We start from the raw sequence: 27,885 nt of genomic DNA, 5'->3' as shown, positions 1-27,885 counted from the left end.
GATTTTCTTAGGCCACAAAAATACACATCATCTTCTGAGCTGTGCAAAGCTCCTCCAGCAGTCTCTTGCTCAAGTGAACTGGGTGAGCCATTTTATTTCAACTAAGTAGGTAAAGTACTACCTTGGAATTCCTCAATTCTATTTTGGCTCACTCTCAACCCTGCTCATGGACAAATCCAACTTGCCCTGCTCCACCCTCTCTTCCCCAGCACACACCAGGGTCCCAGTGTAAGTCCCAACCTCCTACCCCAGGCAGGTGCCTTTAACCAACCACTCCCTTCTCTGGTCTTCAGTTTCCTGCCTGTAACCATGATGGCTGCCATGTTTCTGAAGTACCCACTCTGTGCCAGGCATTGTGCTAAGAACGCTGTACACTTCATGTAAGTCTCAACAACACCCAGTGAGCTGCCTTGTGTCAAGGAGCTGAAGAAGCACGGTAGCAATTAGACAGAAAAAGGCAGAACAGGGACTCAGACCAAGGACTGCTCAACTCCAAAGTCCCTGTGTTTGCTCTTAGTAAAGGAAGGTGTTGGGCCTGGCAATGACTAAGGGCCCCTCCCGATCTAACACTGTAATGTTGCTAATACCCCTAATCACCAGGTTCCACAATCCCATGTGTCTGAATCATCTTGCTCTTGCCTAAACATTAACCTATGGCATGTCCTGGATAAGAAAGGGCAAGGATCAGAAAAAAAAACAGAATGAAAACAGCAGCAGGGCAGCTCTAGCATCTGGTTGAGGAACAAACACTTGTCTCTGCTTCTATCCACCCAGTGTTGCCCCACAGGGCCCTCCTGTCCTCTGCCTGAAAGCACATGTGCCAACCCTTGGGTCCCTTCAGCCAAGACCAGAAACCAGTCCTCAGCATGCATCCAGCAGAAAATTGTATAAAACAGCCTACAAATAAAAACTGCAAGCTGTCTAACATGCTGACATTTTGGTTGATGTTTCATGTATGTTAGATCAATGAAGTCTCAAAAAGCCCCTTGTGATTTATTCACTTATCCCACATAAACACTGAGTATCTCCCCTCTGCCAGGCACCAGACTAGGGCCTAGGAAATAACATTAGTCTGATTTACGTGTGAAACAGGCTCAGAAAGGTTAAGTGACAGGTGCAGCCAGGTACAAAGGGCAGAGAGCAAAGATGCAAAGTCCATCCTAAGCTTGAAATGACACAAGGTGATAGTGCTCTCAAAACATTTCCATCAACATACTGGCTCCATACCCAACAACATACAAAGTGCCTTTATATACATAATCTCATCCAATCTATGGCTTGTTATTGAAAAACAGCGTCCTTATATTCCCAAACACTGAGCAGTGTAATAAAAGTAATGTTTACCAAAAATGCTCTATGGGAATCACCTTTTGAAGAATCACAGATTTTCCAGCTAGAAGGCTAGCACCCTGACCCTCCCCTGTACAACAGATTAAGCCTAATAATGCCCATCTACACAAAAAATACCACGCAATCAAGCTACCTCGCAAATAGAAAATACTGTTACCAAACTATACCTATTATTTACGCCATCAACTTCAACTCAATTTAGCATACGCTTACTGAATTTTTCTCATACCAAGATTGACTTATTTTTTATCTTACGTAAAGTATATACTCCTAGGGGCCTCAGTCTGCTAGTTAGGTGGGAAAAGGAAAAAGGAGATAGGGAGAAAAAATAAAGATAGGTTCCAGTGTAAAGGGAGCAGCTGGATGCTGGTATGCTAATAAGCAGACCCTGTACTGCCACAATTTTAAGATAAACCATAAATATAGATTTTTATATAGTCACATGAATTTTTAGATGTTGCTATCTAATTAAATCATGTGCTTCTTTTAATATGATAAGAGCCAAACAAGATAGGGCTGGAGGGCCAAAAGGAGATCCAGGCTCCTGGCTTCCGATACCTGGCACAGTACTGACCATTGCAGCCATCTGCAGAGTGAACCAGAGGATGGAAGATCTCTCTCTCTCTCTCTCTCTCTCTCTCTCTCCCTCTCTCTCTCTCTGTCACTATGCCTTTCAAATAAAACAAATCTTTTTTTTTTTTTTAAAAGATAGGACTGCAAATTCAGGTTGCAGCCAGACGATTTGTAACATCTGGATTAAGGTAACAGATGCAAAAAGAGAACCAAAAAGAAATATATATTCTCAGAGGCACTGACAAGGGAAGCAAGAAGAGGGTACCTGGGAATCCACTGTGAGACGGGGGAGCTGGGGAGCTCCTTGGTCAGAGAGCACCTTCCAGAGCTGCCTGGGCCACCAAGTGAGACTCCCAGCGCAAGTGTTTGACACAATGCCTGGCACCAACTGTAAGGTCAAGAAATGCCACTGTTGCTGCAGCTGCTGTTGTTAGGGCAAGAAAAGCTTCGACAGGCCTGCCACGCTAGCTGCGCACCTTTCGGCAAGCTACTTCCCAACCCCCTCGGTTCCTCATCCATAAGACCTGCTGGCGTTGACCAAGCTTCATTAAATATCAGGTATCAGGGCATCAGTAGTAACACAGCAGGTTAAGCCATGGCCTGCATCACCAGCATCCCATATGGACACTTGTTCAAGTCTCAGCTGCTCCACTTTCAATTCAGCTCCCTATTAATGCTCTGGGAAAGCAGTAAAATATGGCACAAGTGCTTGGGTCCCTGCACCCATGTGGGAGACCTGAATGGAGGTCCAGGCTCCTGGCTTTTGCTTGGTCCAGCCCTGCTGGCTGCTCCTGGACCATTTAGGAAGTGAACCAGCAGAGGGACAATCTCTCATTCTCTCTCTAACTCTGCCTTTCAAATAAATAAATCTTAAAATACATAAATAAGTGTCAGTTGTTATTATTGTTATAAAGGTTATGGGAACCCTTTGCAAGAGTAAAATGCGGTAAGAGAAAAACTCAGAAAGCTGTAAAGGCAAGCCAAGTTTCAACAAATCATTTTCAAACAGCTTATTTAACATATCTGCACCTTCCTTGTTTGGTTTGTAGAACTGGTGAAAACAAGACTACATGGAATTTTAGAGCAACTACATTTTTATACTACAATGTGTTTATTAGCCCAAATCCTAAGTATAAAACGTCTATTCCATGAAATAGACCCATGAAGACCACTGGGGGTTGGGAGCTCCTGCTGCCTGCACCTTGGGAACTGTGCTCACAACCCCACCTCTCGTCTATGTGCAGTCCACCCTATGGTTCCTCTTCAGCACCCAAGGTGTCATCACCCCCAACAGGCCCACTGATCCTTACATGCACAAGGGCCTGGGAGTGCACACAACCTTGTTCTCATTTTACAAAGCAACACTCAGAAACTGGGTTTCAGAACACTTACCCCAGAGCTCATCCCATGCACCCTCTGCCCGCCCACCACAGCACATAATCACTTGGGAGAAAAAAAAAAAAATCTGCAGTTAGGAGTCTGCTAAACCGTTTCTAATTTTCAGTCACTGCTTATTAACGTGGCCAGTACAGGCGGACTCAGGGCTAATATTACAGCAATGCAAAAGCAGAACGTGGCTCTATAATTACCCTAATGTCTTTAACAGAGTTACACAATGGGCACAGAATTATGTACAGAGGGGGGGAAATTGTATTAGACACCTCTGAACCTTTGAAATTGTATTACTTAGAACCTCGGCAAATGAGTGGTAAGTATTCAAAGAAGATTAAGATGAATTTGCCACTTGGTGTCCTGCTTAATTTGCACGATGGTATTTGGCTGTCACCTGCAGTGTGAACTTCTCCTGGCCACCTTGGTGCTTTCCACAGAGCAGCTGCAGGTGACCAACTTCCCAACAGGGGCCAACATCCCCCCCCCATCAGTGACTCACCCTTCTGAGAGCTTCCTCAGGCGTCATGTGACATGACGTCGTGATATCCTCAAATGAGAACAGAAACTGCTCCCCAGAAATTCCTTGCAAAAATAAATCACTGTCCCCAAATCAACCACCACAGCAATTCTGTCGCCTCTAACCCAGAACTTCCAAAGTGCAGCTCTCTGACATGAGCCGTAGAATCAGTGAGAGAAGATGCCACTTACAGAGCCCTAAAGTCACAAAGAAGTCCGAGGTCCTCATTTTCCAGATGAAGAAAGTGAGAGTTAGAAAGGGGAAGTAGCGGGCGGCACTGTGGTGTAGAAGATTAAGCCTCCACCTGGGGCACCAGCATTCCAGTTCTGGCTGCTCCACTTCCGATTCAGCTCCCTGCTAATACTGCTGGGAAAGTAGTGGAAAATGGGCTAAGTGCTTGGACCCCTGCACGCATATGGGGGACCTGGAAGAAGCTCCTGGCCCAGCCCCAGCCATTGTGGCCATTTGGGGAGTGAACTAAGATATGGAAGACAGCTCACACTCTCTCTCGCTCTCTCTCTCTCCCCACTCTCCTCTCTTCTCTCCCTATATCTCCAGCTTTCAAATAAATAAATCTTTTTTAAAAAAAGGTGGGGTGGGGGGAGGGGAGGGAAGCAGCTTGCTGGAGAGGACACAGTAAGAGAATGCAGGGGCTGTCCTGGGAAACACTGCCTTTCCAGGAACCCCTGGGAGAAGTCCTCACCAGCTGGCAGCCCGGCTTCCCTACCCACATGCCAGGGTCTGGCCAGGCACTCTCACGCTCAACTCCCTCTCCTGCCGGGGTCCAGCCAGGCACTCCGGCACTCATCTCCCTCTCCATGCAGGCACTTGCTTCCTCTCCTCTTTAAAGGGCTGCCCTCCTCCTCCCCTGCTGACCCCTGTCCAGGCTCTCTCACCATGTGTTTCTCTGCAGGGCAGGGTCTCCCCAGCTTTCTGCTGGCCTGGCTTCTCCAGCAGACAAGCACTGGGGCCGTTTGCACCCTGGAACCTTCACTTTCATCTCTCCGGGGAGCTAAGCCATTATGAAGAAACAAACCGAGACTCCTAAAAAGCTGCCACGTTTGTTCAGACTTCTTGCCCATGTGCGATAAGACAGTCTATGTTTTTTTTGAAAAGTTGATCAGAGAGGGGGGCCTCTGGCCTAGCAGTTGAGTCCCAGTGGGGATGTCCATGGCCTCTGGCTTCCTGCTGATGCACAGCCTGGGAGGCAGCAGGGATGACTCAAGTAGTTCTGTCTCCACCAGCCACATGGAACGCCAGCTTCAGCTTGGCCCAGCCTCGGCCACTGTGGGCATTTGGCGAGTGACCCAGTGAATGGGGGCTCTGTCTCTGTCTCTCAAATGAATAAATACATATTTAAAAAAAAATGCAATCAGAGCCTCTATTGCTGCAAATGAAACCAAAGCCCCATTGCCCCTAACCCTCCTCCATTCTTTTGCTGTTGTTCCTGTTGAAAAGAAGTTTATTGTTCTCTTCCTATTCTGCCATACAGAAATGGATCTGCTGGCACTGTCTCCCAGTCTCGCTAAAGCATCCTGGTCAGAGGGAGGTCGCTGCTGGTAATACTAACCTCAGCAGCCATCCCAGGAAGCTATAAGCATAAAATCAATACAGCCAACCTCCCTTGGGACACACCACTCCCTACTGGGGCCCCCAGCCTTTCGCTTGGCCCCTATACCTGGGAAGGGTCTCTCCTCCTGAAGGCTGATTCAGAGATCCATGTGGAGCTGGACACATGTTTAGGCTGGTGAGGTCAGCCTCGCCCTCCCAGCATGGAGAACAGAGGCAGGTGGGCGGCCCGTGGCCCTGGCAACAGGTACACAGCATACTGTCTGGGCATTCCCATTGCCATGTAAATGCAGGATGGACTTGCTCTGGGTTCAAACTCTGTGTACTGGGTGAGCAGGAAGCCACTCTGAGCCACTGCGGTTCAGAGCACTGGGTGCAGGGGCCCAGAGGTCCTTGTCCACCCCTGGGTCACACCTGCCAGCTCCCTGGTGTCCTCGCCAAGGTCTGTGGTAAGTTGTGGCTGTCACGTGTCTGGCTGGGGTGCTGCTATCCCCACTGCTGAAGCCAAGGTACGTGGCCTGTACCATGCCCAAGTCCTTGCCTCGGCCGGCACCACAGTCAGCCGTCCTGAGTGCCACGCTCACCCCTCCTCATACTTCCGAGGAGGCAGCAGGCAAGCACGGCTGTGGGCATGAGCAGGATGAAGGGGCAGCTCAGGACAGAGACCTGAAGCTGCAGGTCTCCTACTGTGGCACTGCCCTGGACACAGGGTTCCTTGAAGACATGAGGGATGCAGCCCTCCCAGGTGCAGGTGGAAGAGCTTGGGAGGAACCTGCAGGGCGACTGCAGCTGTGTATAAGGTGAGGTCCTGGTCCCCTGGGGTGTGGTATTCCCGGCCCCTCCCACCTCACCCTGCAGAGCTCCGTGGGGCTGGGGACAGGCAGAGCTAGACAGTGAGAGAGAGGCAGAGAGAAAGGTCTTCCTTCCATTGGTTCACCCCCCAAAATGGTTGCTACAGCCAGCGCGTTGTGCCGATCCGAAGCCAGGAGCCAGGTGCTTCTTCCTGGTCTCCCAGGCAGGCGCAGGACCCAAGCACTTGGGCCATCCTCCACTGCCTTCCTGGGCCACAGCAGAGAGCTGGACTGGAAGAGGAGCAACCGGACAGAACCGGCGTCTCAACCGGGACTAGAACCTGGGGTGCCAGCGCCACAGGTGGAGGATTAGCCAGGTGAGCCGGGGTGCTAGCCTCTCCCTCTGTTCTTGAAGAAGCTCCTTTCTCTGCCCACTCCCACCCCACGTGTATCCTCACAAGGGGTCCGCCCATCTCCCAGGGCGGCTACTCTCAACAGAAAGGTTTGTACCAGGTTTCTTTCTCACCTAATCCCAACACTAGAAGGCAAGACTAGCAAGAGAGGTAAGCAGTGATGAGAAATCTCGTTGCCTGAGCCTCAGAGTTCCTTCCCGAACTCTTCTCCATCTAAGAGGATCCTTTCGGCATCCAACTCCTCGTCAGTGCCTCCTTCCTCACCACCAGCCAGTCCCCAAGCCCGGGCAGAAGCAAAAAGCTGAGGGGATGGGTGTGTCTGTGCAGGCCGGGGCCCCCACTTCTCAAGGGAGCTGCAGAAGCCGATGTCTTAGTAGTTTTACATGTGGTGTGCACCTTCATCTCACCCAATCTCTGTCCCCACCTAAACCCTCAAAAGGATTAAACTCCATATGCAGACTCGTGAGTGGGAGGTAAACACTCTCCCTCACCCAAACTTACACTGAAATCATTTCCAAGTCAGTGCTCCCCTAAACTACATTCCCCTCTTCTTCTCCAAGGAGTATAAGGATAAGATTTCAAACTCAGCTTAAGGGCGGGCACTGGGCACAGAAGTTAAGACACTTGCCTCCCATACTGGAGTACCTGCTTTTGAGTCCTGGCTCCACTTCAGACGTAACTTCCTACTAATACTCACCCTGGCAGGCAGCAGGTAATGGTTCAAGTGCTTACCAGAGGATCAAAGATGTACGCGTGAGTGCATTTGTCTCTCTGCCTTCCAGTTAAAGGGAACAAACAAAAACAAAAACAATGAAGTCTTCTTTAAAAAAATTGAATTACTTTAATCCAGGGCAATAGGTTTTCAGTCCATGCAGCTAATCACTGGGCGGGGGGTGGGGGTGGGGGGGATGGAAGCAGGGAGGAGACTGTTTCCCTCTTGAAGGCTAAGTTCACAGAGTGGCTCCAATAAGCATCCTGCTTGGCCAAATCCTGCACTTTTTGAAAGGTCCAGGAAACTATTAGAAGCAAAAAATACTTCCTTAGTTTCTTGGAAAATTTAGAAAAGCTTTTTTAAGTTTTGTTTACTTATAATACTTTTTAAAAATCACTAGGTGCACCGTTCTACCCACTAATGAAGATGTTGAGCCAAAATTCTTGTAGGAAGAATCACACCACACTCTCACTCAGATGCCTTTACTTCTCTGTTCTACTTAGGAGAGGAACAGATTTTCACAGTGGGGGCCTACACTGTGACATAGTGGGTTACGCTGGCGAGTGGGACATCGACATCCCACATGAGCACCGGTTCAAGTCTCAGCTGCTCCATCCAGCCTTCTGCTAACGCTTCTGGAAAAGCAGATGATGGCCCAAGTGCTTGGGCTCCTGTCACCCATGTGGGAGACCCCGATGGAGTTCCAGGTTCCTGACTTCATCCTGGACCAGCCTTAGCTTTTGCAGCCATCTGGGGAATGAACCAGCAGATGGAAGACCAATGTCTCTCTTTCTTTTTCTCTTTCTTTCACTCTAACTCTGTATTTCAAATAAATAAATAAACCTAAAAAATAAAAAAAAAAAATCATTGCAGGAACCTGGAAGGGAGGGTAGTTGTACATTTAATACACTACACATGCACTGTTAGGCCTATACACAACCCTATGAAGTAGGCATTCCCTTCAAAATCTTGAGTCCCTGCCACCCACATAAGAGACCTGTGGGCATCTGGGGAGTAAGCCAGCAGAAGATGTGTGTGTGTGTGCGTGTGTGTCTCCTCTGTCACTCTGCCTTTCAAATAAATTAATAAATCTTAAAAAAATAAGAGTTTCCTGAAAGTCTCACAGCTGTCTCATAAGAGACTCAGGCCTTGTCTGACCCCACGCCTACATTTTTCCTTTGCACTGCACCACCTGCCTTCCTGCAGGTTTCTTTCCTTTTCTGTGGCCTTGATGTCTACCTTCCCTTCCAGATCAAGAAAGACAAAAATACTGCACTGTTCATCTCCAAAACTGAAACTTAATACTGAGCTCCAAGTTTGCCTCCAGGAACACTGCCGCTGATCCTCCCTGCTAGCCCCATATCCTGTTAGCATTTCACGGGTATGAGCAACAGCTCAATAAGGACACAATTGTCTGGCCGCTAAGTGTCTCCATAGGCCATAATCCAGCTACAGTAACTGCCTGACGTTCAAAGTTCCAACTTTTGAGATGCTGTGGGCATCACTGCAGGAGCTTGCTTAAGGCTGCAGGACCCCTGGCAGCAGCAGAGGACATGGGTCAAAAGGAGCAGCACCTCCTTCAGACGTGACTGGGGTAAGGGAGAGAAAGGATGAGGGAGCCAGTGACCAACCCCTCGAGGTGCAAGGAAGAAGGGTAAGTTCTTCATGAGCGACACAGGGGACAGGCACAAAATGAGAAGATGGGGGAATTAACGACCAGCGTTCCATTACAGTAAAAAACTCTCCCTCAGTAAATCAAAGAACCCTGGGGTCCAGAGGGTCTTTACCACAACGTGGGGCAGATGATAAAGCCACAACATGGCTCCGAGCAGTCGACTGGCTTGTGCGAGGTCACCCACCTAGTCAGTGGCAGCGGGGGACAAGGGCCAGGGCTCTTCCTGCTCAGAAGCCTGTGCACAGACAGACAGGAGGCCTCACTCGGGGCTAACTTGCCATTCCACCAGGAGCTGGCTGTGCAGCAGCAGCAATGCACGAGAGTGGGGACAAACCCCACAAAGTGTGGCACGTCTAACGGAGGAGCCGCCGTCAGCACCAGCTCAGGGCAACCAGGCAGGAAATAAGGTCTGGTTCCTCTCATTTTTTCCAATGAAAGTTGGAAGACTGGTTTTGTGAAAAATCTCCCAGCTTTTATGTGCCTCCACCAAATTTTTAAAAACACCATGCTGGGCAAATCAAGCACATTATACAGCGGAAACCACGCCCACACTCCTAATTCTGATATGTGAAAAGTTAAGGCCCGAGACCAACAGCTGGCTCCTGACTGAGGGGCCACAGCAGCACGGAGTGATCGGTGCCATAAATTTAATGACCACCATACCTTCTCCCTCATGCACACAGAGAATACTACCATCTTTCAAGTTATCAGCAGGTGCTCTTAAGATAAAATCCAGAATAATGTAGACGGTTAACTAAATTCACAGCAGTATTCTATAACCACTCACTTTTCTACAAAAAAAAAAAAAAAAAAAAAAAACTGATAAAAATACAGTCACTACATTTGAATGTTCATGTTTGAACTGAAAAACAAAGATTCTCCTATTTAGAAGTTGGGAATGATGGAACTACATCATTTCTAAATTCCTTGCTTTTGTAATTCCATGATTATATGCTACTGAGAGATGGGAGATGATGAAAAGGAAGAGAAATACCACAAGCACTCAAAACTCAGCACATACACGGCCATCGTAGTGCCTCGACATGAGCTATGCACCACCCCTGTGCCCAAGGTCAAGAACAAAAGCAAAACTTCCAACAATGCCAGGAGTACATATTGAGCCCCTGCAAACTATTTTTCAGGCGGGTTAAAAAAAAAAACAAAAAACAGACAACAGACCATCAGCGAACATCTAGAGCAGTGAGAAACATCTGACACTAATCAGAAATCATTGCAAATTCAGAACGGATCAGTGCAACCAGGAACCCTGTGATGCTAGAAGGCCAGTTGAGGAGACTGTGACCTGCTCGGGGCGAGCTGGAGAGACCGCCCTAAGAAGTGCTAATTTGACTGAGCTGAACCTGTGCCTGAAATGAAAGGGCCAGGGTCTCTGAGGCTTGACCAGGGGGCTGAAGTGGCCTAGGAGACAGAACACTGCCAAGGCAGGCCAATGACAGCACATAATGGCTCTGCATTAGGTCTAATCATGGTTAGAATGTTGGGTTTTCACCTTAACGTGAAGTGCAAGGTCAGTGCCTCAGAGGGTTGTCTCTAACAGCAGGTGTACAGGAAATCGCAAAGTTCTCTTCCAGGCGCTCTATGTTGTCCAGATGTGTTCACTACTGAGGGACAGAGCCATTCCCATGGAAATTTTCTTGCCAAAAAAGCTGTAAGCAGGCTGGGGACTCCAATGCTAGCCCTCAGCATGGCACATACCGGGTCCACAGCAGGATGCTAACATGTGTCCAGCCACACAGGGCAATGGGTCTGGGTTATTCCTTTTAACAAATAATCAGCCACTTTTCAAAAAGAGTCACAGTCACTCAGCATTGAGGAGGCAGGTCCCCGAGCTCACATGAAACCAAATCCAATTTATAAATTCTGATTCCAAGTAAGTTTCTTAAAAATGCATTTGGCATCTGCCGTTCACCGTTAACTGTCTACCCCGCATTATCCCCGCCATGATAGACCACATTAACTATGTCCTAATTAAATGCTCTAAATCTGGAATGAAACCCACCGGGGTAGGGGGAGGAGGAGGAGGAGGAAAAAGCCTGCATCTCCCTAAAATTGCCCTAATTTACTGGGCGTCAAGGGCCCAGTTGACTCTTACACAGCTTTAAATCAACCAATTAGCCCGGCCACACCTTCTTACTTTCTGAAGGAGAAGGCTGTGGACAGGATGAGACTTCATACAAAGGACTTTTCAATAAACAAAAACCACAAGCATCAAGAGAATGTTTGTCCTGCAGGCTGCCAAGGAAGGCCAAATGACAGAATGGAAGACTCTGGACCAGGAGCCAGAGCCACGCCAGCAACCAGCTTTCCAGACAGCAAAACCTGGATCTTGTTTGCTCCACCCACTGTCCCCACCCTTCCTCTCCCCCCTCTGCATCTGGCACCACCTCGCCTGGTAGGCTATCAACCACACGCAGCCTGGCATGGTCAGGTTTGGGAAGTACAAAGAAGGAAGGGGCAGGGCTGCCACCTTTGAATTCAGCCTCTACCTCCAGCTTGAGCAACTAATTGCACAGCTTTTGTTTCCTTATCTGTAAAATGGGTATGGAAAAAACACCCTCCCTAGACCACTGTTGTGAGGCTTTAAACGGTTAATGATTATAAAGCTTGCAACAGGGGCAGTATTCTGGCGCAGCAGGTCAAGCTACCACTGGGGATGCCTGCATCCCATGTCACAGTGCTGGCTACTCCATTCCCAATTCAGCTTCCTTCCAGCTTACAAGTCCTAGGAGGCATCAGATGCTCGGGCCCTGGTGCTCAGGCTGGGCCCCTGTCACCTACATGGAGACTGGGGTGTAGTTCTGGATTCCTAGTTTCTTCCTGACCCAGCCCTGGCTATTGCAGGCATTTGGAGAGTGAACCAGTAGATAGAAGACGTCTATCTTGCTCTCACTCTCACTATGCCTCTCAAACAGATGAAAATAAGCATTTGTTTTTAACAAGCTAGCAACCATGCCTGAAAGACAGTGGGGAAGACTTTCCCAATTGCATCATTATCACCACCACCACTGTTGACCTTGAGCAACTCCCTGTCCACGGTGGGGCCAAGGCTCATCAGTAAAACAAAAAGTCTGAGTAAATAGTTCAAGAGATGCCCCCCAACCCCAATAATTCTTTGGATCCTATCACAGTTGCAAATCCTCCTAAGGCCCTGAGTTCTAAGACCAGCAACAGGGAGGGAAGCGTTGCTGGTGCTTAGCCAGGCCCCCAAGGACTTAGATCAGCCTGTGGTCCCTCACCTCCTCCCAGCCACAGGCTGGCTCTGGAGCCCTGGGGACCAGCTCACCCAAATTATTCAGCACAGATCATTCAGAAGTCAAAATATGCACCATGACACTTAGAGCCATGGAAACAGCACAGGTGTAAGAAAAGGACATTCAGAGGGAAGAAACGAGAGACAAGGAACCATGAGAAGACCAAAGCAAACACGACAGACCTGAGACATACTCTGCCCAGGAGCTTGGTTTACCCAGCGTCCTCCCTCTAATGGCAATTCAGGCAACAGGGACCGCCAAGGTGGCTCTGTAGCAGGGAGAAGTCCCTCCCTGGAAGCGTAGCCCTTGCCAATCTACTCCCTTCTTCTACAAACCCAGGCAGAGTCCTCCCTGGGGAGCCAACACTATGGAGACAACCAGTTCAGGTGCAAACAGTGGCTCATGAAGCTGCTATCTTGCCCAGCATTTACCTATCTGTCCCCCTACCCCCACTGCCCAAAAGCAAAATGAGTGCCCAGCCAGGACCCTCAGTTTCCAGATCTGTGAAATGCAAGAGGGGAGAGGTCAGGGCCCTCGATTTCCAAGTTTCCCAGCAGCATTAAAATTGTAAGATTCCATTAACCATTTCCATATTGCCTGGGAAAAGGGTTATTTTGGTGTTTTGTTTTTTGTTTTTTTGGGTTTTTTTTTACTTTTTTATTTTTTTTTTAATTGAGAGGCAGAGTTACAGAGAGAGAGAGATCTTCCACTCTCTGGTCCATTCCCCAGATGGCTACAATGGTCAGAACTGGCCCAGGCGAAAGCCAGAAACAAAGAGCTCCATCCAGGTCTCCCATGTGGGTGCAGGAGCCCAAGCACTTGGACCATCTTCTGCTGCTTTCCCAGGCACATGAGCAGCGAACTGGATTGGAAGGGGAGCACCTGGGACACAAAACTGACACCCATACAGGATGCCATAGAATGGTTTAACCGGCTACTACAACACGGGTGCCCAGGTTTTGCTTTGTTTTGTTTTGATAAAGTTTAAGAAAAAGGTTCGGGTTACATTTCTGATTGAAGTTAGAATTCTCGGGCTCACATCCCTGCTCTATCAGCAGCTGCACGACTTTGGGCAACTTATTTAACCTCTTGGTGCTTCAGATGTTCCATCAGTAAAATCACAGTGCCTTCCTCAGTGTCCATGTATGTAAAAGATAAAGTAGTTAGAACAGTTCTTGGAACACACTAGTTTAGAGTGATTATCACAATTTGCAAAGGTACATGGCTGCTGCATGGCTAGTAGCAAGCTAGGACTAACACATGCATCCCCCCTCCCCCTCCCCCTCCTCCGCCCTCTCCTCTCTCTTGTGCAAGTATTCAGATCAGATGTGTTCTATCTGACCTATAGTTTTATTTAGTATTTATTTTACTTATTTAAAAGGCAGGGAGAAAGAATTTCCCATCCACTAGTTCATTCCCCTAAGGCTACAACAGCTGGGGTTGGGCCAGGCCAAAGCCAGGAAATCAATCCCAAGTGAGTGCCTGGAACCCAACTATTTGAGCCATCAGCTGCCTCCCAGGGTCTGCATTAGTGGGACGCTGTAATCGTGGGCGGAGCTAGGTGTGGAACCCAGGGATTCCGTTATGGGATGCAGGCATCTTAACGCCTTCCTGCCTGCCCCTTTCACTTTGAAACCCTGTGGTGATGTTTCCTTAAAATTTGATTTTATTCTTATTAGTTAGAAATCTGCAGTTTTTTAAAAAAAAATTTATTTATTTACTTATTTGAAAGTCAGAGTTACACACAGAGAAGGAGAGGCAGAGAGAGAGAGAGAGAAAGAAAGAGAGAGAGAGAGAGAGGTCTTCCATCTGCTGGTTCACTCCCCAGATGGCCTCAACAGTTGGAGCTGCACAGTCAGGAGCCAGGAGCTTCCTTCAGGTCTCCCACACAGGTGCAGGGGCCCAAGGACTTAGACCATCTTTCACTGCTATCCCAGGCCATAGCAGAGAGCTGGATCAGAAGTGGAGCAGCAGGGACTTGAATCAGTGTCCATATGGGATGCCGGCACTGCATGCAGTGGCTTTACCCGCTACTCCACAGCGCCGGCCCCTGCAGTTTTCTTGTAAAATCCCAGACATCCAAAATGTAGTCCCTGAAGCAGCAGTGGCGGCATCATCTGGAAACTCCCTAGAAATGCAGGTTCTCAGCTCCCCACCCACCCACCCACCAAGACCTCCAGAAACAGAAACTAGGAGTGGGGTCAGACAGTCTGATGCACACTGGGGTTTACAGTCTCCGCTGCAGAAGGGCATCTGGCCAGGGTTGAGCAGCAGGGTCTCCTTGGAGAAAAGATGTGAGAGACTTCCTCCGTCCGCCGCTGCACTCCTCCACCCAGGTGTCATTGCCTCTGACACTGAGGGCCACTAGTATTTATGGAGCCACCCACCACATCCTTTCCCTGACCGTCCTGGGAGGCTCTGTGACACACCAACTCTGGTCTACACGGACCTCCTCTTCTCACAAGCAGGTTACGAGCCCCTTGGGCACCCCACGAGTGTCACACTGTGTTGTTCCAAATCAGAAACACGGCCTGTATAAAAGCAGGCTGTGCACACCAAGGGCACCGTTCAGAGAACAAACTGTTGAGTTTCCTTTATTAATCACAACACCATCCGCACAAGCAGCTGCTATTAAGAACAGCTGCAGCTGCTAAAAGGGTGATCTTGAAGCAGCCTAGAAAAGTGCTTACTCGCTGAATACCAATACAGGCACACAGGCACAGGGAGACGTGAAGTCCACTGCCTGGTTCGGCCCCCTGGACCTCAATGCCTCTCCCAGGACCAGAAATCTTCCTCTTTCAATGCCCTCTGCACGGTGGGATGGGGAAGGGGAAGTGAGTATGATACAAAGAATTGGGTGACCCTTGGGGCCGGCGTTGCGCAGTAAGTAAGCTGCTACCCACGACGTCAGCATCCCATATAAGCTGCAGTTCGAGTCCCAGCAGCTCCACTTCCACTCCAACAACCTGCTAATGTGCCTGGGAAAGCAGTGGTGGATGGCCCAAGTGCCTGGGCCCCTGTCACCCACATGGCAGACCTGGATGGAGTCCCAGGCTCCTGGCTGTGGTCTGGCCCAGACCTGGCTGTTGCAGCTATTTGGCGAGTCAGCAAGCAAACAGATCTTCCTGTCTCTCCTTCTTTCTCACTCGCTCTGCATTTCAAATAAATAATTCTAAAAAAAAAAAATTGGGGGGCTGGTGTTGCGTTGTAGCAGGGTTAAGCTGCACCTGTGATGCCGGCATCCCATATGGATGCCAGTTCAAGTCCTGGCTGCTCCAGTTCTGATCTAGCTCCCTGCTAACGGCCTGAGAAAAGCAGAAGATGGCCCAAGTGCTTGGGCCCCTGCCATCCACATGGGAGACCTGGATGAAGCACCTGGCTCCTGGCTTCAGCCTGGCCCAGTTCTGGCCTTTGTGCCCATCTGAGGATGAACCAGCAGATGGAAGATCTCTGTCTCTCCTCTCTCTGTGTAACTCTTTCAAATAAATAAGTAAATCTTTAAGAAAAAAAGAACTGGGTGAGGTTGAAAGCACTTAGATGGTCACCACTCGGGTGGGTGATCTGGAGTGGGTTACTTCTCTTGTTACCATCTCTTCCTGTGTTGAAATAGACACAGTCACAACACCTACTTCATGGGGCCTTTGTGAGAAGTAAATCAGACAGGATTATGCCTATGGAAGCGCTTGGAAAACTGTGGAGGAGGGGATAAAAATAAAGGAAGGTTGCAGTCTGACCCACAAATCATCAAGAGAGGGACTCACTGCTTCTAGCCTGGGGCTATCAGAAGTGACATCAGAGAAGCACTGCCTACCAAAGGCCTTTCTAAGCACCTGTAATGCATCCTTCCTACTCGAATGCCATTGACAAGAGCCCAGGCAAAGAGTGGTCCCATAGAAAAGCCTCTACCTACAGAAAGCTCACCACATCCCAAAGCAGGCAGCCCGTTCTGTCCTGGCCTCATTTAAATACACCATTCCTTCTTTCAGAAGCCAAATCTGACTTCCTGTGACTTAAGCAGCTTTAAAAGCTGCTTCGAGCTACCTCCCACCTCAGGGCCTTTCCACCTGCTATTCTGTCTACCTGGAATATGCTCCCACCCAGTCCTCAGGTGGCTGACGGTCTCCTATCCCGTTGCCTCTGCTCCAGCGAAGCCTTCTTACCACTTGTCACTGCACACTAGCCAGCTGCCCTCCATCCTAATATTCCGGGCTTCTTGTTTTCTGTAGCACACACAGAAACACATGCTTAATCTGTTAAGCCCTTCAGAGAACAGAAGCTCTATGGAGGTAGTTAGTGATCCTGTTTCTTTTCATTCACCACTCTGCACTTCCTGGTAATGGGACCACAGTAATTACCCTAGCACATGGCAGGTGTGCCAACACATGTTGAATGAGCTTGTGAGTTAATGAATTAATGCTTCACATCATTGACTACACATTATAGACATTCCAGTACTAGCTGGAAGCAACAAAAACCCAAACAAGACTTCCACCAACTCCCACTTCTAACTTGACTCCATGCATAAGCAGTAATCAAGTCTTACAGTGTTGAAGAAAAGTTATAAAAAAAAAAAAATTCAACAACAGTCTCCATGACAGATTTATTCACAGCAGCACCATCCCTTGTTATCTGTTTGGTGCACAGGGAGTTCACGAGTAGGCACTTAAAGTGGATGAAAAACAGATAGCTGTTTCCTGGAGACAGGGCCTCACAGAATGCCGTAATTATGAACTGTCCTTAAAGAGATCACTCAGCAGGCAAGTACTTAGCCAGGTTCATTACAAACACTGCCACAGACTAAGAACCAGGTGGGCGAGGCCCAACAACCATCCCCAGGGAACAGACATCCACAAGGCTTGGACGTACCCACTCGATTCTCAGCCCTGCTCCCCTGCTGTATGCCCTCAACTCAGGGCAGGAAAGCCCAGAGAGGAATGGAACCTGCTAGCTTTGTCTAAGAAGATAGGATACAGAATCAGCCCAGCAGCCCATGAATAACATCCGAGGGTAGAAAACCCCACAAGCTCTGGCAGGTGCTGGACTGCCGCAGAAGATGGCTGGAGTCACACCTCGAATCCAGTCGTTTCCCCTCTCAGAGTCTCAGTGACCACATCAGTAAACAGAGGTCAGTGGTTCTACGCAACATTTCTCCAAGATCTGCCCAAAGGACAATACCATTCCAGTGGGAATGTGTCTTGCAATCTGTCAAACACTTCGTTTCGTGTGTAGAAGTTACTGTTCTTGGTGACAAATCACAGTCATTTGTAATAACAATAAAGAATGGCCACAACCTGGATCCGCATGAGGAGGACTGACAAACACACGGAACACCTCAATGGGAAAGGTGACCTGTGCCTGCTTCGAATTCTGTAGAGCCCGAGCAAAGGCTGTCAGGAGCCCGGGAACACCTTGACGTGACTGTGGAAGAAAAATCAGGGTGCACAGGAAAGGGGACGGTCCCTCGACTCTCCAGTCCCTGGGGGCCGCTGTCTGTCAAAAATCTACTTTGAACATTTCTTAAATCGCCCTAAGAATGCAAAGAAAAAAAAATAATTCTCCCACACTCCTCTGCCACAGGAGTCACAATCGAGATTTTCTCATCTCCAGAAAAGATGATGTGGAGTGGCTTAAAGGAAGAGGAAAGTCATACAGAGACAATGTTAGAAAGTGTTCATTTCTTAGAGCCTAACACACACAAGCTTCATGGCAGGGAGGGACTCGGCACGGCAGTGCAGGGAGTTAAGCCGCCACTATGACACGGGCATCCATAGCAGAGTGCCAATTTGAGTCCCAGATGCTCTGCTTCCAAACCAGCTCCCTGCTAATGCGCTTGAGAAGGCAGAAGATGGTCCAAGTACTTGGGCCCCTGCCACCCATGTGGGAGACCAGCATGGGACTCCTGGCTTTGGCCTGGCCCAGCCTAGGCCCTTTAGAGAGTGAACCAGTGGATAGAAGATCTTTCTCTCTCTCTCTCCGTAACCCTATCCCAAATAAATAATCTTAAAAAAAAAAAAAAGCAGCTTCACCGGGAACAGCTCATTTAAAGAGTGTCATTTACTTCACACTCAGTGAACACCTACTAAGGGCAAAAACCCCATGCTGCTGCAAGGATGAGGAAGCCAGGGATTTTCAATCAGCTTGAGGGAAAGAATATGCCAAGGGCCATCAAAGGGGAGCAGGTCCTAGGACGACACAGAGGAAAGGTAGTATTTTTTCCTCCTTGGAGAAATATAGGAAGGTTTCATGAGTCAAGAGGCATCAGTCCTGGAAGGGGAAAGAAAGAGCAGGTGTCAGGGCCACCTGGGAAGCTGGGACTCTGATCTGCTTCTGTGCTGGATCCTCTTGACAGGCAGGAGAACCCTGAAGGTCCCTGCCAACAACAGTGAATTTAAATGATTACGGTAGTAGCATCGTCCAGAAAATCAGAAGATTAAAAACGCATTGTTAAAGTGGATCTGTGATACAGTACCATATGTGATCCTTTATACACAAATCAAATCCAACAGCAACTCTAATATCCACGATAAAGTGGAAACAGCAATACATGATTATCTGAAACAGTTCAACAACGATGTGAAAGGAAAATACCTGTGATTTCTGCTGGCACCCCCAATACTACCTACCATGGCTGGTTACCTCTCTTTACAATGGAAGGAAGTACTGTACATTGGATATCAGTTACAGGTCTCCCTTCAAGTTCACAGACTCCAATTTAACTGTTCTCATCAAAATGAGTTAGGCAAGCCTGCTAGAGAAGATAGTCTAAGGAAAGGAAGAAAGAGAAATAGGAAGTGTGTTATGTAACCATACAGACCATGCAAAAAACACCCGATGGAAGGCAGGGAAAATCCTCAGGAGTCACCAACATGAGGGTCCATCACCCTGAAATATGTAATCACAGAGTGTGCTCTGTGTTCCAGAAAAACACCTTCATGTAAGAGGAAATGAATGAAAGAAGCTGGGAGAACATCACTACACAGCTTTCAAGTCACAGCTCCTCTTTAAAGTATGGCAGATGACAGCATGCTGATAAATTCACAAAAAGAGCACAAATCCCATAAGACCCTGTTAGAAAATTGTATGCATAAATATGTGCTAGGGAAAGCGTGTGCATAAACATACATGTTTAGAAAAAATGCACAAACTATTAAATAGTCATTAGAATTTGGGGGTGACTTTACTTTTTTATTCATATTTTCTATCATTGGAAAATGGGCAAAAAGAGCCCCAGATGAAGTTAGGAGCCTTATGCAGGGAACTATGCATACTATATGGTATAAAACATAGGTGGCACCAGAACTAGAAACTTCTGTCTTTTGTACTGTACAAAAGCTTTCAGATTCAGACTTGAATGGACCCAAATAAACAAAACAGGCTAACTGGTAAATTCAGAAACTGAGGCTCAAAGTCTACATGGCTTGATACCAAGTGACTGGAGAAGCGAGGGCTAGAATCTGGGTCCCCCGGCTGTTCTGGATGCTGAAGATGAACACTGGTAAAAAGTAAGGGCTTTGCATCAGCCTGGCCTTGGTTAAGTCAGCTATGCCACCTACTTGCTAAAAAATTAGGGGGGAATTCCCAAATTTTTCCAATCCTAGAATTCTCCATTTCAAGGTTCTTTACCTTAAAGGGTTATGGAGATGATTCAATGATGCAAGGACACAAAGCCCTAATACATTCAGAGAATGCCTCCTCCCTGCCTCTGGACATTAGGACTGTCTTCCAGGAGCCAGCAAATCTGTTCTTTAGATCAGCAGCCTGCCCATGGTCTCCAAAGTCCTCCAGGGTCAGGCTCATTATGTGTGGCAGCAGCTCGACTGGAACAAGAACACACAGCCTCGGCCCAAAACGGGACAGGATGCTGAAGTGCTGAGCAGCCAGTGTGCAGATCTCCAGGGCTTCTGATTCAATAGATCCGAGATGGGCCCAGGGATTCTAGATTGTGAGTAAGCTCCTCATGAGCATCCACAGGGCTAGCGTTCACTGCCAAGTTCTCAGTTTGACAAGAGGGACTGTAACATCTGCATGAATACAACAGAGGCTCAGCCAAATCACAAGCAATGAATTATCCCAGGCCTCTTCTGTCAAGAAGGAAGGGCGGCAACTGGCCAGGGCCATGCAATCCACAAATTGCTGCAAAAATGCATGTGTAGCGCGTCCTCTGCCCTCCGCACATGGGTTTTTCAGAGCCAGCTGCAGGAATCATCCTGTCCACTGTACAGACTCAACACGTTAGAGACTACAACACAACAATCCACGATCAACTGCCATAGGAAATAGGGCTGGGTGAGTCCAGGAAGAGAAAAGTAGCGTTGGAACACTGGAAAGGTAGGGCTTCAAAGCCGTGTGCTCTGAAGAGGCAGAAAGTGCCCGAAAACATGGCAGAACCAAGCAAGAACTCTCAGAAGCACTATACCTTAAGGTTCGAATGCCAACGTGGCCTGTGGCAGTTACTGGCCTGGGAAGAGAACATGGCCAGCAAACCGTGCTCTCAGAGTTGGGGCAAAGGGGAACAGGGAGGGCTCCTTAAGGCCTTCAGAAATTTCTCAGCTTCTGCTTACTATTTTACCCTCAGAACTCTGCAGACTGTTGGGCAAACAGTACATCCATGAAGTACTTGTTTAATGCGTGAAAGAAATAAAAAGAGGGGCAGAGAAAATAAACAGGCAAACAAAGACAAACTACCCCCAGTCCTCCAGGTTAAGCAGGCTACGGAATGCTGTATTCACCCAGGAAGTGGGGCCTTTTGGTTGTCAGACCCAAAGCAATGACAACTGACTGCTAGGACAGTGAAAGGAACATGAACTTCTGAGGCAGAAATACCTGGGTTCAAGCTCTTGCTCTGTATGATCTTGGCACTTGACCTCCTGAATTCTCTGCATTTCACATTTTAAAGAGGTAGTACTGGGGCCAGCATTGTGGCGCAGCAGGTAGAGCCACCGCCTGACACGCTGGTACCCCATGTGGACACTGGTTCACATCCCAGCTGCCCCGCTTCCTGTCCAGCTCCCTGCTAATGGCCTGCAAAAAGGAGCGGAGGCTGGCCCAGGTACCTGGGTCCCTACCACTCACATGGGAGATGGGGATGAAGCTCCAGGCTTTAACCTGGCCCAATCCTGGCTGTTGCAGCCATCTGAGGAGCGAACCAGCGGGTGGAAGATCTCTCTCCCTGTCTCTCTGTAGCTCTTTCAAAGTAAATCAATCTTGAAATAAAGAAAAAAATGGGGTGTTTATCTCTCTAGCAGGTTTGACGATACCTATCTTGACAAAGTTGTCAGTTAAATGAGCGAATGGATTTATGCAAAGCAGCTAGCACCACAGTCAGGACACAGTATGAGCTTAACAAACGGCACTGCACGTTGGATTTAGTCCTACCTCGACAGAGCATTAGGCTGCCCCTAATTGTACTCCATAGTCCTTTCTAATGCCAAGCTGCAGAAACAATCCCAGCTTAAGTTCACTAGATTTTTCTAGTACAGCACATTTCTTTAAATAAATAAAAACCACGTGTACCTTCCTTTTCTGTTGGCAGAGTAACGCCACATTTAGGCAAGCTAATTCTGAAGCGATGTATTACTCCTATCCATGTTTAATAGATGAAAAGACTAAGATAACATGCCCAGCAAGAAGCAGACTGAGACTGGAGTTTCTGATTTTAATGTTTTATAATGATCATGATTTCTCATTCAAAAATTCAAATAGGTGATCTTATGATGGAATAAAGTAGTTGAACTCAGCCTACTCCAGAAATCACAGTGGATGCTGCTTCTATTATGCTAATACTTATAGTTGAAATCAGAAACAGGATCCTGAAAAGAAGAAAAAGAAATGTTTTAAAACAATGCCCCTCCTCTGGATTTCAGGCACCTATTATTAATAGACTCGAGTAGAAGAGGAACATGACTTGGAACCAGGCTGACTTCAGTTTTAGTAACATCTCTATCCTTCATTAGCCACATGACCACTTGTTTCGTATGCCCACTATTTTTGTTTGTGTATTTACTTTGAGAAATAGAGTGACCAAAGCAGGGAGAGACAGAGAGCATTCCAAACCACTGGTTCTCTCCTCAAATGCCCAGAATGACCAGGACTGGGCCAGGCTGAAGTCAGGAGCCAGAACTCAACCCAGGTCTCCCATGCAAGTGTCAGGGACCCAATGACTTGAGCCATCATTGCTGCCTCCCAGGGTCCACATTAGCAGGAAGCTAGAGTTAGGAGCAGAGCCAGTCATGGAAGTCAGGCACCCCAGTATGGGATGCAGGCATCCCGCTGGCAGCTTATCTGTGAGGCCAAACTCCACAGCCCCTTCCCTCTACCAAATTTCAGTATCTTTATCTGTGTAATGGGAAAGCAATACCCACTCAAAGACTGTGTGAAGTTTCTGCCCCCAAGAAGGCAGTCTATAAACCACAGCTACTCCAACAACCATGCACGGCACCAAACACTGGGATCACAGGTGAACTGACTACTTTTCTCCCAACAGACTTTTCCAGTCTCTGCCTACCCCGCCCCCGCACTCCACATGTATTCAGTGGAGACACAGTCTCTTCCAACCTCGCCAGGGAATGAAGATAACAAAAGAGCTGGCAGAGACATTATGCAAATACCAAATATTATTAAATCATTAATGAACTCTGGCAATTTCCCTGAATTTTGATAAATGGTGTTTATTATGCATTGCCAGCCTCTCAAACAATCTGGGCTCTCAAATATTAACTAGATAATAACAGCCATTATTTTCCTTAAAAGACCAAGGTGTAGAGAACTAAAGAGCAAGTCTGGATGATTCCAGCGAACATCAGCCTGCAAAGGAATGAGAATCTCTGTACACAGAACATCAGGCCAGGTCACCACCACCTTGGTGACCACCAGTGGCTTCAGAGCAACCCCACAGCCTGGGCAGAACCTTGCTTTGAAAGAACAAGGGAATGCCCAAGTGCTGACGGGTCACCATCACAGCTGTCTGCCACCGCTTTGCTCTTCTGCCTACATCGCCTCCAAACCAGACCATGTGAAAAGGGTGTGGGAAGCTTGAGTTTCAGCCCAGGCTAGCAACCTCCTACAGAGCGGCTAGCTCCCTGACACCTCCATCCGCCTACAACCAGAGGCAGCATCATTGTCCACTCTGCCCCATTAAGAGCATGCACCAAATTCCTTGGCCATTTCTTTTCATGAGAGTGGATAACGTTGTCAAGCTGCTAAGGATCCTCAGGTGCAGCCCAGACAGAGCCAGAACAAAGCCAAGAGGACTCCTCCCCCTCCCCTGAAAAATAACTTCCAGAAATGAGGGCCTGGCGCAACCCAGGTGCGACCTTAACAAACAAGCCGGGCATCGTTAAGACCCCTCATTCATATATTCAGGAAATACCCAGCGCTGTGACAAGTGAAGCAAACTGTGCTGAAAGAGATTTTTTTTTTTTTTCTGAGCCAAGCGAAAATCTGCTTCAGAAAAAGTAAAGCCACATGGGGATCCTTGCTGTCGCCAAACCTTCACTTGTCTGGAGCAGCCAGCACCTCATTAAAGGAAAGCAAGAAACTCGCAAATGAATGCAGCACCATACACAGGAAGCTCATTTCGCCATCTGCCTTCTAGTGTCCAGAGGGGCAAAGGCTTTAAATGACACTCTCCTGAATTTTCTCTCCGGCAGGTGGAAAGACCAAATTCCCGGGGGGGCAACAAAGATTTCCCTTGCAAGGTCAAGTGCTTAAAAAGGAATAGACGTGAATCTCGTTTACCTGTCAACACACATGCCACACACGACGTGAAAACACATGCACACATTAAGCACCCTGGAGTAAGTCTCCCTTTATATGTGGACAAAGGCTTGGGCTAATTCAGTGTGCTGGCTGTGAGATTAGCTTGGATGTTGCTAATGAGCCTAGCACCTAAACTTGCCCCTCCCCACATTCTCCCGTCTTCTGATCTGTGACCATCCATGACCCACAATTTTTCCCAGTGAATGACCACAGGCAGGAGGCACCAGATCTGCTGGGGGTGCTTAAGTAACACAATGACAGACTTTCTTACCGATGCCAAGGAGAAAGGTCATGATGAGGCAACTTCATTAACTGCCCTGGGCCTTGTGCGTGTCCCCACCCTCCAATCACCGAGTTGCATTTCAGAGCCAGAAGCTCAGAAGCATTTGGAGGCTTCCCTTTGGAAGCGCACACCCACCAGGTTACAGATTTTTTTATAAGAGAAAAAGAACCTTTAAATCATCTAAATAATTAAATGGGCGAGTATCTCTATAAAGAGATTTTCAACTCCATACACATGCTAGGATACACTCCGGAGGTGTGGAGCACAGGGTACCAAGCGGCCAGAGGTTTAACAGGTTCCATCCAACTTGCAAAAGCGTTAGTGTTACAGATGGGCAGGGGACCACTGGAGGCAGGTGAGGAAGGCATCCCAGGCCAGAACCAACCCACAGCCGGCTGAAACCCAGGAAGTAGGCTGCAGCAGGAAGACGAAACATCTGTGCAAATCAAATTTTCCACTACCTGGGCAACCGGCTGAGGATACATTTGTGGAGCGCATACGGAGGCACGCGCGGAGCGCACCGCGACAGAACCCAGTTCTGCGGGTGTTAGCGCGGGACCGCACGCCGCTAGACGCCCACGGTGGCACCGCAGGCGCCGCGACCCGAACGGGAGCTCCGCGCTGCAGCTCGGCAGCGAGAATCCCGGCGGCCGGACACAGCGGGGTGGCGCTCGGTCTGCCAAACCCGCCGGGTTATTTCCCTTTTACTGGGCACGCAACAGTCTTCCCGGACCTGTAGGCGAGGGGCAGGGGGCTGAGAGCGGGCGGCGCATTCCCCGGCCCCAGACTGTAAGGGGGCACCTCTCTCCGCCCGGCGCAAGGACAATGCACAAAGAGGAGGGGTCCGGAGCGCCCCGGCGGGCAGAGCTCCGCACTGGGTCATTTTCGAGCTGGGGAAGTAGGCATTCCCGGCTGAGCAACAAGCAGGAGACGCCACCGGAAATGCTTCCGACCGCTTCAAAGGGAAGTCGATTGGCAAACCAAAGTTGCAGGAACTCCGGGCTCCCAGACTACTTGAGCGGGTTACTCGGGAACACCCCACAAGTTTGGCCGCCGGGGGCTCGGCGTGACAGCGCCGCGCCGCAGGACCGGCGGAGCGACTTGTCGCTCGGGCGCCGAGCCCCCGGCCGGTGCGCAGCAGCCGAGCCGAGCCTCCGGGAGCCAGCTCCCTCCGTGGAGTAGGCGCCTCGGGGTCGCACCTGCGCCGCGCGGCTTCCCCAGCGGGGAGACGTTACGGCTCCAACGCCTCACCTGCCTGCCAGCCCCCGGCGGCCGAGCAATTAACAAAAGAGCCGGCGATCCGAGGGGAGAGGGGCACCCTGCACAAAGTACAGTAAGGAGGGGAGGGAAGGCGGCTTGGCTGGCGGCGGAACACAGACCGGTTATCTCCGGGCTCCGTGAAGGAAACGGACAAGGCTAGCGCCAGAGAGGGGGCAGTGGGCTCTCCCGTCCGCTTCCCATCACACGCACACACCTCCCCCGTTTGCTCCTTACCCAGCATGGAAAAGATGAAATCCTTGGCCGTGTGGATCTCCAGCGCTCTCTGGTCGTCGTATTCCCGCTGGTCGTGCTTCGTGAATTCTTGGATGAGTTTGTTCAATTCCTCCACCCGCGCTCCCGACCTGAAATCCAGCTCCGGGAACGCAGGCTTGTTGTTACAGCCCAGGGAGGCTGCCTTGCTGGCGGTGGGAGCCGCCATCTTCATGCAAAACGCGCCGAGCAGCAGCTCCGCGGCGGCGGCGGCACCCACCCCCGCCCCCCACCCCGCCCCCCGGGCCTCCTCCCCGCGCCGGCTCCCGGGCTTCGGCCCCGGCCCGTGGGCGGGCGTCCAGGCGGGCGGTCCCCCGCTCCGTGCGCTCGGGCGCCGGGCTTCGGGAGGAGCCGGGCTGCAGCGAGGGTGCGCGTGTGGCCCCGACACCCTCTCCGCCGGCCCCACGCCCGCCGGAGATGCTGCAGGTCCCTGCCCTCCCCTGGCCCGAGCTGGCCGAGGCGAAGGCGGTGGCGGAGCGGCGCGGAGCCTCCCCCAGGGCAGGGAAAGTGAAGTGGAAACAATGTGAAATTCACCAGCTCTGAAATCAACAAGCTGCCGGCTCCCGTGTTACGGAGCCAGCACCAGCGTCCCCTTTTAAAGGGACAGCGCACCCGGTGGAGACAGGAATAAATAAGTGACAGAGCTGTGCGCGCCTCTGCCACTTGCCCATCTGTATTGGGGCAGAGGCGCGAGGTGTGGGCGTCTCCACCGCCACCCCCACCCTTGGGGGCAGGGCCTGCGGTGCGCCTTCCACGGGGAGGCAGTCAGCCTCCGCCGGAGCTTAAGGGCGGTGTCCTGGGCCAGGACGCCTTTCCGCCTCCATCCCGAGAACTCCGAGACGTTTAGAAGGTGAAAGAACCTGCCTTGAGGAATAGGAAACCTGCTTCTGCGCTTTTTTGTTTGGATTGCTAAGCGTGACAAGATTAAGCCTATTTAAAAATAAAACGGGGTGGGGGTGGTGGGTCGTAGCCATCCTGACCTGTGTAGCCGCTCCAATTAAGCGCTAAAGTACCTCTACCTTTGCCCTTTGACCTAGGTAATTAATGTTCCTGGATAACAGCATTTTCAATTTAACACATAATGAGTTAATGAGGTTCAACCTGTTCTAATATAAACATAGAGGAACTAAGCTGTGAGAGTAGGGGAGGGGAAACCAAATGACCTGCCCTAGGTTCCAATGAGTGTGGAATGCCTAGGAGAAGATTTTCTTTTTCAGCTGAAGCATTAGAGCACTCACTGTGGGCAGGTGGGTGGACAGACCCGTCCGTCCCTGCCCACATGCAGTTAGATCTACACTTACCTGAAAAGCCCTTGAGGCAATGGGATCTCATGGTGGTGGTCTTAAGCTCTGTGAGATGGGTAACACAAACACTTGGGAGGCCCACAGGCTCTCAGAAACAAGAGTGATCTTTCTCCCTAATTCTCCAGCATCCATCTGTTCTCTATCCCACAATCCTTGATTTAGATCAGTTTTTTTTTTTTTTTCCTTGTCTTACCTTACCTGGGTTCTCGTATAAATAGAAACTGTTTTGTGAGACCTGGAAGGAACTCCAGTGTCTGCCATGCCTTCTGGGTAAATGGGAATAATAACAATTCCTGTCTCACAAGTTGTTTGAAGGAAAAGATGTGAGATGAAGCAGGTCAAGGCCCTTAGCGCAAGGACTGACATCCTATAACTACTTCATAGACGTGGGCTGTTAACAGCGTCTATTGCCTGTGCCATAATCTAGTCCGCATTATTGCCAAGGAGATCTTTACAAAGCACAGATCTGACCACTGACATTCCCCGCTCAGAATTGCTCTCTGCTCCCTTCCCACCTCAGCACCAAGGCCCGGTCCAGGATTGCCTTACCCAGAGAGCTCCAGGAGCCTCTTCCTAGCTGACGGCAACCTTTCCTCCCTGGAAACCTCCATTGCACCCTTTCCAAAGCTTACCTGGGACACCAATGCATATTGACTGTGCTTAATCATTGTGAGTGCAAATTTGAGACCAGGAGATTGTTGAGGGTGAGGATTCCATCTGGCTCATCTTGGAATTCGCCACAACATT

At 49.4% G+C, this 27,885-nt stretch overlaps 1 protein-coding gene across 1 annotated transcript in view; it reads right to left on the bottom strand.

The window, feature by feature from the left end:
• MB21D2 (Mab-21 domain containing 2) overlaps positions 1-26,011 on the bottom strand; it is a 121,297-nt gene extending 95,286 nt beyond the window's left edge. Inside the window, exon 1 of the mRNA XM_062210102.1 lies at positions 25,799-26,011. Within this exon, the coding sequence (XP_062066086.1) occupies positions 25,799-26,009 (211 nt within the window). The 5' untranslated portion in view covers positions 26,010-26,011. The remainder of the gene's footprint in view (positions 1-25,798) is intronic.
• Between the last annotated feature and the right edge of the window lie 1,874 nt (positions 26,012-27,885).

This window comes from Lepus europaeus, chromosome 2 (assembly GCF_033115175.1).
Source record: "Lepus europaeus isolate LE1 chromosome 2, mLepTim1.pri, whole genome shotgun sequence".
Classification (NCBI taxonomy): domain Eukaryota; kingdom Metazoa; phylum Chordata; class Mammalia; order Lagomorpha; family Leporidae; genus Lepus; species Lepus europaeus.
Note: the sequence above shows the minus strand (reverse complement) of the source record. Positions and strands in the feature narration are given on the sequence as shown.